Source organism: Nanorana parkeri, unplaced genomic scaffold, assembly GCF_000935625.1.
Source record: "Nanorana parkeri isolate BGI_ZX_2015 unplaced genomic scaffold, ASM93562v1 scaffold3918, whole genome shotgun sequence".
Lineage (NCBI taxonomy): Eukaryota > Metazoa > Chordata > Amphibia > Anura > Dicroglossidae > Nanorana > Nanorana parkeri.
The window spans coordinates 18090-28435 of NW_017310185.1; the positions used below are offsets into that span (position 1 = coordinate 18090).

Consider the following 10346-nt stretch of genomic DNA (forward strand, 5'->3'; position numbering starts at 1 on the left):
AGGAGCTGTAGAAGGGCATCGATCAGGCTGAAGTGATGCCACAAAGTCACCAGAGCATTCCCTGCAAAGGCCTGACGGTCCCTGGACCTGGCCGGAAGATCTACGTCTGGTCTCCCCCAATTGTGGCAAAACGTTTGGAACCCCTCCGGGTGGGGAGACCATTCCCCTGGATCCAGGCACTGATGACCAGCCAATTCTCCATGCCTAAAATCTGGACGGCTGATGGAGCCAGAATCACATCTACTTCTCTTTCAGTGACACGAACCTTCCATGTCACTGGGGGAAAGGATTTCCTTGACTCCAGAACCGGGCTGAAAATCCACCACATCAGAGGGAGTCTGACCTTGCTGGAGAGACGCATGAGCCAGTCTAGAGACCAAGTCTGTTTGTCTGAAGGAGCCGGAATGTCGAGGTGTCTGAAGGAGCCGGAATGTCGAGGTGTCTGAAGGAGCCGGAATGTCGAGGTGTCTGAAGGAGCCGGAATGTTGAGGTGTCTGAAGGAGCCGGAATGTTGAGGTGTCTGAAGGAGCCGGAATGTCGAGGTGTCTGAAGGAGCCGGAATGTCGAGGTGTCTGAAGGAGCCGGAATGTCGAGGTGTCTGAAGGAGCCGGAATGTCGAGGTGTCTGAAGGAGCCGGAATGTCGAGGTGTCTGAAGGAGCCGGAATGTCGAGGTGTCTGAAGGAGCCGGAATGTCGAGGTGTCTGAAGGAGCCGGAATGTCGAGGTGTCTGAAGGAGCCGGAATGTCGAGGTGTCTGAAGGAGCCGGAATGTCGAGGTGTCTGAAGGAGCCGGAATGTCGAGGTGTCTGAAGGAGCCGGAATGTCGAGGTGTCTGAAGGAGCCGGAATGTCGAGGTGTCTGAAGGAGCCGGAATGTCGAGGTGTCTGAAGGAGCCGGAATGTCGAGGTGTCTGAAGGAGCCGGAATGTCGAGGTGTCTGAAGGAGCCGGAATGTCGAGGTGTCTGAAGGAGCCGGAATGTCGAGGTGTCTGAAGGAGCCGGAATGTCGAGGTGTCTGAAGGAGCCGGAATGTCGAGGTGTCTGAAGGAGCCGGAATGTCGAGGTGTCTGAAGGAGCCGGAATGTCGAGGTGTCTGAAGGAGCCGGAATGTCGAGGTGTCTGAAGGAGCCGGAATGTCGAGGTGTCTGAAGGAGCCGGAATGTCGAGGTGTCTGAAGGAGCCGGAATGTCGAGGTGTCTGAAGGAGCCGGAATGTCGAGGTGTCTGAAGGAGCCGGAATGTCGAGGTGTCTGAAGGAGCCGGAATGTCGAGGTGTCTGAAGGAGCCGGAATGTCGAGGTGTCTGAAGGAGCCGGAATGTCGAGGTGTCTGAAGGAGCCGGAATGTCGAGGTGTCTGAAGGAGCCGGAATGTCGAGGTGTCTGAAGGAGCCGGAATGTCGAGGTGTCTGAAGGAGCCGGAATGTCGAGGTGTCTGAAGGAGCCGGAATGTCGAGGTGTCTGAAGGAGCCGGAATGTCGAGGTGTCTGAAGGAGCCGGAATGTCGAGGTGTCTGAAGGAGCCGGAATGTCGAGGTGTCTGAAGGAGCCGGAATGTTGAGGTGTCTGAAGGAGCCGGAATGTTGAGGTGTCTGAAGGAGCCGGAATGTCGAGGTGTCTGAAGGAGCCGGAATGTTGAGGTGTCTGAAGTGAAATGAGAGAATGAGGATCCATCTGAAGCTTTGTATAGTCTGCACTATCCATTGGACGTTGGTTGACAGGGTGGAATGGAGAGTGTCCAGGTATCCAACAACATGGACAGGCCAAGAGGAAGGGCAAGGAACTGGTAATGCTGAGAGCCCACAGCAAAGCTCAGATAGGGTTGATGAGGTGGGGATGAGGATGAGGTTGGTGGGGATGAGGATGTGTAAGCATCCCTGATGTCCACAGAGGTGAAGCATATCCGCTAATCCCTCAGTGTAGTCATGTGAAGCTACAGGCAAGAGCTCTAGGTGATTGGCAGATGGAGCCCTTAAAATAGAGCCAGGATCTTGGGCCATGCACTCAGACTGCCATGGAAGCTGCAGCAGGTTGAACGGTGGAACCAATTGGGGCAAACAAGGCCTTAAAGAGGACTTCTAACTTCATGTCCACCGGGTCACTGAAAACAGGAACTACCTCAACAGGAACCGGTAACGTTTTGTTAAGTCAAGATCAGACGGCTTCAAAAAACAGGGACAGCCCACTTCATAAGGAAGACTTCCCCAATAGGATATTGCTGGGCAAAGCATTTTAGGAGGGTCAACTTTTTTTTCAGGGTGATTCACTGTTCAAAACAGGCCGTAAGAGCCAGGTAAGGTGTCACCAGGTTCGGACCGGGGCGGTCCACCACACGTAGCTCTAAGCGAAGGCAAGTACAAGAATTGTCACAATAGCATCCAAGAGCATGTGAGGGATTTCAGCAGATAAAGCCTCTTCCTTATCTGACCTCCCAGAGGAGCAATTATCCTCTTCCCCCCTCCACAGGAAGCACGGCAGCCATGAGCAGTGGGGGACTGATTGGGCCCACTTGTGACCTCTGTGCACCATCTGCGGCCTCCATAAGGGATACGAACCTTCCCATAAGGTAAGTTATGGGGACAGAAAATTCCTCTCTGGATAGGTAGAAGGAAGGGTGCGCATCGGAGGGTGCAACAGGTGGACGGACGGGACTGAAGGGTGCAGGGGCTATTGGGGTGACACTAGCCCCCTCCTGAGCTGATAGAGAAATGCTGAGCCAGCGCTCCCCCATAGGTCTGCGACATGCATAGAAAGTGATGCAGCCACTGCTCCCCAGGGGACTGAAGCCCAGCAAAGGACTGTTAGCCCAGATTCACTGCAGCAGGATGTTAGGAACAAGCCCCATCTTGGTTCACCTCCCACTGGGCATCCCCTTGAGGGGGTCAGGGCTCCATTGGCTGATGGACCACGGCCCTGTATAGCATCCTGCGGCTACCGCACCAGATTGGCAAGGAGAGCACCCCACGCAGGATCCTGCACCTAAAGCAACATTACAGGCTGACCTCATTTCTTCCTCCGGGTGAAGTTGTTGGAAGCTAAAATAATTGACATCTATGACACATCTTTGATGGAAAGGTTCCTTAATATCGTGAGCTGCCCGTGCTGTTTGATATGCAAATGAAGACCATCAAAGGGTTCCTGGGGCTGGACACTGATCAAAGGAGATCTGCTGGACTGTCATGTCCTGGGGCAAGCCCGACCCCTGCTGGTATTTACTGCCCACACCTGTGTCAGCAAGGCATATATGCTGGGATGGGGGCGGGGCATATGATGGAACCTTCTTCCTGTGTGACACTAACCTAGCTGACAAGCAAGACCTTTGGACAAGACAAGTCTTTCTGAACTCTGCAATCAAGAATGTGATTCGCTGAGACCTGCTGGAGAGGCGTGTCCGAAGAACAGAGAAAAACCCATGGCTTGTGTGACTGAGAGAGAGAGAGAGAGAGAGAATGGTGTAGCTAGCTGTAGGATCCTTACCCTCAATTCCGATCCCCAATTCCCCTTTCAAATTCCCTTAATTGTAATATGTATGTGTATCCCCATTTGTAAATAAACCCAACAATTATTTAAGATTCAGTTGTTCATCAGTAATTTAAGGCACCCCCAAATCAGAGCACATTCTACAGAAGTCTGGGCACGGTCCTCATAGGCTAAGCCAAAGAGTCAACCGATCTGGGGAGCTGCAACAATCGGAGGCTTGCTGGAAGTGGGAGGGATTAAGTGACGATAGCAGCATATAACCCATGATTGAGACTACACATCCCGTGTCCTGTACATCCACCTCCTGCCAGGAGGAATGAGAGGCCCATGTCAGCAGGAATGAGGAGGACATTGGAGGATTGATTAGCAGCGAGTCCTCCTCAGGCCTCCACCATGGACACATCCCTAAATTCAATGATGAAGTAAACTATTTCCTGTCCGTTGTCAGGGAGTTCTCGGAGTTTCCTCAAATAATATCCGAAGCCGACAACTCCGGACAGACAGAAGAACAGTCACTACAAAGTAATGAACGTAGACAATCTGCGACCAGGGACCAGGCTGGGCCATGTCCTTAGGTTGTGAGCTCCTTGAGGGCGGGGACTGATGTGAATGTGCGTTATGTAAAGTGCTGCGTAAACTGTCGGCGCTCTATAAATAATAAATCCATTTCCACCATTCAATTGTCTTCAGAAGACCTTAGACACGGGAACACCTGAGGCATTGGAAGGCAGCGGGTGGGAGGACCCATCCATCAATCTTTCAGAGGATACCTTTGGCCTGAGGTGATTGGAGTTGGGCCTTCTAGAACACACGATGAATGGACGGACTTTTCCTGCAGAAGAACGTTTTATTTTTAGGACAGAGACGTTGTACAAACATAGGACTTGGGTTGTCTACGTTTAGGTATCATTGCCACCGAATACGTCCACATTGTGCAGATAAAAATACAGAAAATATTATTGAATGGCAGCCAAACATTTATCAATATACCGAAAGTCTAAATCAACCTAAAAGGTCCCTTAACAGGACCACAGGAGGGGCCACGTCTGACCTTCTCCATGGTCTCACTTTCTAAATATTGGATTCAATGATATGGCTTTATGAAGGGGTGTCCATGAACATCCTGTGTGCCCCTCCGACTCCCAAATCTCATGATCCCATTTCATCCAATCTACCCCCCTCCCCACCCCCCACATGCTGCAACCAGACCAGAATCTTACCACTTTGAGTTCCGGCACCGAGCGGCTCAGAGTCCATTCCTGGCTGTTCACAAAGGAATCTGAAAGACAAAAAGATTTGTTATATGTAAGAGACCATCAGCGGCGTCCTGGAGACCCCAATATAACCCTATCAAGACCAGGAGCTGTCCCGGGAGACCCCAATATAACCCTATCAAAGCCTGGAGCTGTCCCTGGAGACCGCAATACAACCCTATCAAAGCCAGGAGCTGTCCCTGGAGACCCCAATACAACCCTATCAAAGCCTGGAGCTGTCCCTGGAGACCGCAATACAACCCTATCAAAGCCAGGAGCTGTCCCTGGAGACCCCAATACAACCCTATCAAAGCCTGGAGCTGTCCCTGGAGACCGCAATACAACCCTATCAAAGCCAGGAGCTGTCCCTGGAGACCCCAATACAACCCTATCAAAGCCTGGAGCTGTCCCTGGAGACCGCAATACAACCCTATCAAAGCCAGGAGCTGTCCCTGGAGACCCCAATACAACCCTATCAAAGCCTGGAGCTGTCCCTGGAGACCGCAATACAACCCTATCAAAGCCAGGAGCTGTCCCTGGAGACCCCAATACAACCCTATCAAAGCCTGGAGCTGTCCCTGGAGACCGCAATACAACCCTATCAAAGCCAGGAGCTGTCCCTGGAGACCCCAATACAACCCTATCAAAGCCTGGAGCTGTCCCTGGAGACCGCAATACAACCCTATCAAAGCCAGGAGCTGTCCCTGGAGACCCCAATACAACCCTATCAAAGCCTGGAGCTGTCCCTGGAGACCGCAATACAACCCTATCAAAGCCAGGAGCTGTCCCTGGAGACCCCAATACAACCCTATCAAAGCCTGGAGCTGTCCCTGGAGACCGCAATACAACCCTATCAAAGCCAGGAGCTGTCCCTGGAGACCCCAATACAACCCTATCAAAGCCTGGAGCTGTCCCTGGAGACCGCAATACAACCCTATCAAAGCCAGGAGCTGTCCCTGGAGACCCCAATACAACCCTATCAAAGCCTGGAGCTGTCCCTGGAGACCGCAATACAACCCTATCAAAGCCAGGAGCTGTCCCTGGAGACCCCAATACAACCCTATCAAAGCCTGGAGCTGTCCCTGGAGACCGCAATACAACCCTATCAAAGCCAGGAGCTGTCCCTGGAGACCCCAATACAACCCTATCAAAGCCTGGAGCTGTCCCTGGAGACCGCAATACAACCCTATCAAAGCCAGGAGCTGTCCCTGGAGACCCCAATACAACCCTATCAAAGCCTGGAGCTGTCCCTGGAGACCGCAATACAACCCTATCAAAGCCAGGAGCTGTCCCTGGAGACCCCAATACAACCCTATCAAAGCCTGGAGCTGTCCCTGGAGACCGCAATACAACCCTATCAAAGCCAGGAGCTGTCCCTGGAGACCCCAATACAACCCTATCAAAGCCTGGAGCTGTCCCTGGAGACCGCAATACAACCCTATCAAAGCCAGGAGCTGTCCCTGGAGACCCCAATACAACCCTATCAAAGCCTGGAGCTGTCCCTGGAGACCGCAATACAACCCTATCAAAGCCAGGAGCTGTCCCTGGAGACCCCAATACAACCCTATCAAAGCCTGGAGCTGTCCCTGGAGACCGCAATACAACCCTATCAAAGCCAGGAGCTGTCCCTGGAGACCCCAATACAACCCTATCAAAGCCTGGAGCTGTCCCTGGAGACCGCAATACAACCCTATCAAAGCCAGGAGCTGTCCCTGGAGACCCCAATACAACCCTATCAAAGCCTGGAGCTGTCCCTGGAGACCGCAATACAACCCTATCAAAGCCAGGAGCTGTCCCTGGAGACCCCAATACAACCCTATCAAAGCCTGGAGCTGTCCCTGGAGACCGCAATACAACCCTATCAAAGCCAGGAGCTGTCCCTGGAGACCCCAATACAACCCTATCAAAGCCTGGAGCTGTCCCTGGAGACCGCAATACAACCCTATCAAAGCCAGGAGCTGTCCCTGGAGACCCCAATACAACCCTATCAAAGCCTGGAGCTGTCCCTGGAGACCGCAATACAACCCTATCAAAGCCAGGAGCTGTCCCTGGAGACCCCAATATAACCCTATCAAGGCCAGGAGCTGTCCCTGGAGACCCCAATACAACCATATCAAAGCCTGGAGCTGTCCCTGGAGACCCCAATATAACCCTATCAAGACCAGGAGCTGTCCCTGGAGACCCCAATATAACCCTATCTAGACCAGGAGCTGTCCCTGGAGACCCCAATATAACCCTATCAAAGCCTGGAGCTGTCCCTGGAGACCCCAATACAACCCTATCAAAGCCTGGAGCTGTCCCTGGAGACCCCAATATAACCCTATCAAGACCAGGAGCTGTCCCTGGAGACCCCAATATAACCCTATCTAGACCAGGAGCTGTCCCTGGAGACCCCAATATAACCCTATCAAAGCCTGGAGCTGTCCCTGGAGACCCCAATACAACCCCATCAAGACCAGAAGCTGTCCCTGGAGACCCCAATATAACCCTATCTAGACCCGGAGCTGTCCCTGGAGACCCCAATACAACCCTATCAAGACCAGGAGCTGTCCCGGGAGACCCCAATATAACCCTATAAAAGCCTGGAGCTGTCCCTGGAGACCCCAATACAACCCTATCAAAGCCTGGAGCTGTCCCTGGAGACTTCAATACAACCCTATCAAAGCCAGGAGCTGTCCCTGGAGACCCCAATACAACCCTATCAAAGCCAGGAGCTGTCCCTGGAGACCCCAATACAACCTGAACAATCCCCGGAGCCGTCTCTGTTGTGCATTTCCTCAGTCATCATGGCTTTCTAGGCCCCTGTAGGCGAGTCCCCCATCCTGCTGGTACTGGAAGACCACCCTTACTTCCTGTTCATCCTCTCCGGCCCCCTCCACTCTCTTTATCTTTGTGTAGAATGGTAAATTGTTGTGTTTCTAGAGACTCCTGAACTCGACTTACCTCAGGAAAGTGTCACCATCTACATCCTCACCAGCCAACCAGTCAGGTCAGAAAGAAGGGACCTGCCATTGTTAAGGCAATCAGAGGTCACCTGTAACACTGACCTGACAAACCTGTCTCCCAGCTCCTGAGTGTGCAGTGTGTCATCTCAGGCCACGGACACGCATGACCGGTCCTAACACTGCCACCGAGGACTTGTATGTAAAATGAAATAAGAGGTAACAAAAACTGTTCATTAAACATATTTATAAAGTAGACATTCCGGTTACTTCATCACCCCGTTATGACAGGTTCTCTTCAAACCCTCACTGAGCTGTGAGAAGGTGCAAGGAAGGAGAAGCCGATTCTTCTCACTGACTGACGAGGGCCTTGACTCTATGGTATATGTCAGCACTATATAAACAGGCATGTCACACAACGTCCGCCCCGTGTGCTGGGAGCATGTGGGAAGGGATCATACAACCCACATACATGGTGCGGGGTCAGTCCTAGACGATGATCATTTCACCTCCAACATACAGACACCTGACAAGTGGAAGGATGGACGGCGGCCTACTACATGACAGTCATGGTGCTGTATGAACCTCCAGCAACCAACCAGCAGGTAGCGGTGACCAGGTAGAGGAGACCAGGTAGATGTCACCAGATAGAGGAGACCAGGAAGATGTCACCAGGAAGATGTCACCAGGAAGATGTCACCAGGTAGAGGAGACCAGGTAGATGTCACCAGATAGATGTCACCAGGTAGATGTCACCAGGTAGATGTCACCAGGAAGAGGAGACCAGGAAGAGGAGACCAGGAAGAGGAGACCAGGAAGATGTCGCAAGGTAGAGGAGACCAGGTAGATGTCACAAGGTAGAGGAGACCAGGTAGAGGACACCAGGTAGAGGTCACCAGGTAGAGGACACCAGATAGATGAGAGCAGGTAAATGTCACCAGGTAGGTGGCACCGGGTAGAGGTGACGAGGTAGATGCCACCAGATAGATGAGACCAGGTAGATGAGAGCAGGTAGATGTCACCAGGTAGATTACACCAGATAGATGAGACCAGGTACAGGAGACCAGGTAGAGGACACCAGGTAGAGGACACCAGGTAGAGGACACCAGGTAGATGAGACCAGGTAGGTGGCACCAGGTACAGGAGACCAGGTAGAGGACACCAGGTAGAGGAGACCAGGTAGATGTCACAAGGTAGAGGAGACCAGGTAGAGGTGACCAGAAAAAGGGGAGCAGGTAAATGTCACCAGGTAGAGGTCACCAGGTAGAGGACACCAGGTAGAGGACACCAGGTAGAGGACACCAGGTAGATGAGACCAGGTAGATGAGACCAGGTAGGTGACACCAGGTACAGGAGACCAGGTAGATGACACCAGATAGTGGAGACCAGGTAGGTGGCACCAGGTAGAGGTGATGGACATTTGACGACCAGGAAGCATGTTCGGTATGGCCCCGGCACTTCTATAAGACATTCAGCACAGAACACGCAACACCCCCCACAGCCAGATCCAGACCAGATCTGCCAACTTACCCAGAAGGCCTCTGTTTCCTGTGCACGATACCAGCACCGGCTCAGCTGCTTTGCCGCAGTCACTGCTGTGCCGGCCATCCCCGGTGGCGTACTCCTTCTTGCGGAAAGGACTGGTAAGTATCCTCCAAAAACTTTGCCTCCCCTCCTTGTGGTCTGCGGCCGGAGCCTCCGCAGCCCGCAGATCTTTCCGCGATGACGCCGCGCGCAACGAATAAGAATCGTCTTCACCGCGACTCCGCAGCCGGCCGTCGCAGGTATCGGCCTCCTTCCCGGCCTCCGCGGCACGGCGCAGTCTGAAGCTGAAACTCTTCCGTAGGGATGAGGAGAGGTTCTTCTTCTGCTCCGGTGTTCTGCCCCCAAATACGTTCCACCGCTGACTGCTAAAGATGGAGGAACCGCGCAGGAAGCCGGAGCTGCGGCTGAACTCCCTCCTGGAGAACGTTGCACCGTGACCGCCACTCAGCCGGTTTATATCCAAGACGCTCATACTGAGCGGCCGATGGGACCTGGTCCCATTACATGGGGGGCCGTCCTGGGCAAGGAAGCCTCCGGAAGGCTCACGCTTCCGCCCCGACCGCTGCTTCAGGAGGTCCAGAAGTCCCCCGAGGGAGGTTGGACCTCCAGTGTCGGCCTTGGTGCCGGGTACTCCGTTCCCCACCGAGCAGAGGCTTTTGGGTCTCTGTTTCTGATGCTTGGCGGCATGGACGGCGGCCTGGACGGCCCGGCTGACTGATTGCTCGGCTGCATTCCTCGTCGGCTGCGTGCACGGCTCCATGTTTTCCAAGGAACAAACATGCCTCAGCTCCGTGCTTCTGTACATGCTCATAGCGTGCTCCACCGAGGGCAAGGAGCATGATCCCGGCACCGCCGGAGGCTTCCCTGGACCTCCACAGACCAGCCGAGAGCCATGACAGGACGGGGAGGAGAAGGCAACGCTCGGAGCTGACACCAGACGACAGGGAGTGGAGACACGCCTCAGATTCTCTACACGGCTGCTGCCTGCATGTCCCAACACGTATGACAATAACATGTTCAGCAGGGAGAGGCCAGAGCGACGCAGAGTACTGAAACCATCCAAACCTATCACACAGCCTGGCACAGGGGACATTCACCAGGCAATGGACACCCCCCCCCCCACGAACCCAAG

At 53.5% G+C, this 10346-nt stretch overlaps 1 protein-coding gene across 1 annotated transcript in view; it reads right to left on the minus strand.

Annotated features, from left to right (window-relative positions):
- The window catches only part of LOC108803603, a 20903-nt gene extending 10596 nt beyond the window's left edge, over nucleotides 1-10307 (minus strand). Inside the window, exons 1-2 of the mRNA XM_018575431.1 lie at nucleotides 9200-10307; nucleotides 4695-4753 (exon numbers count right to left, since the gene is read on the minus strand). Of these exons, the coding sequence (XP_018430933.1) occupies nucleotides 4695-4753; nucleotides 9200-10307 (1167 nt within the window). The remainder of the gene's footprint in view (nucleotides 1-4694; nucleotides 4754-9199) is intronic.
- Nucleotides 10308-10346: the final 39 nt, after the last annotated feature.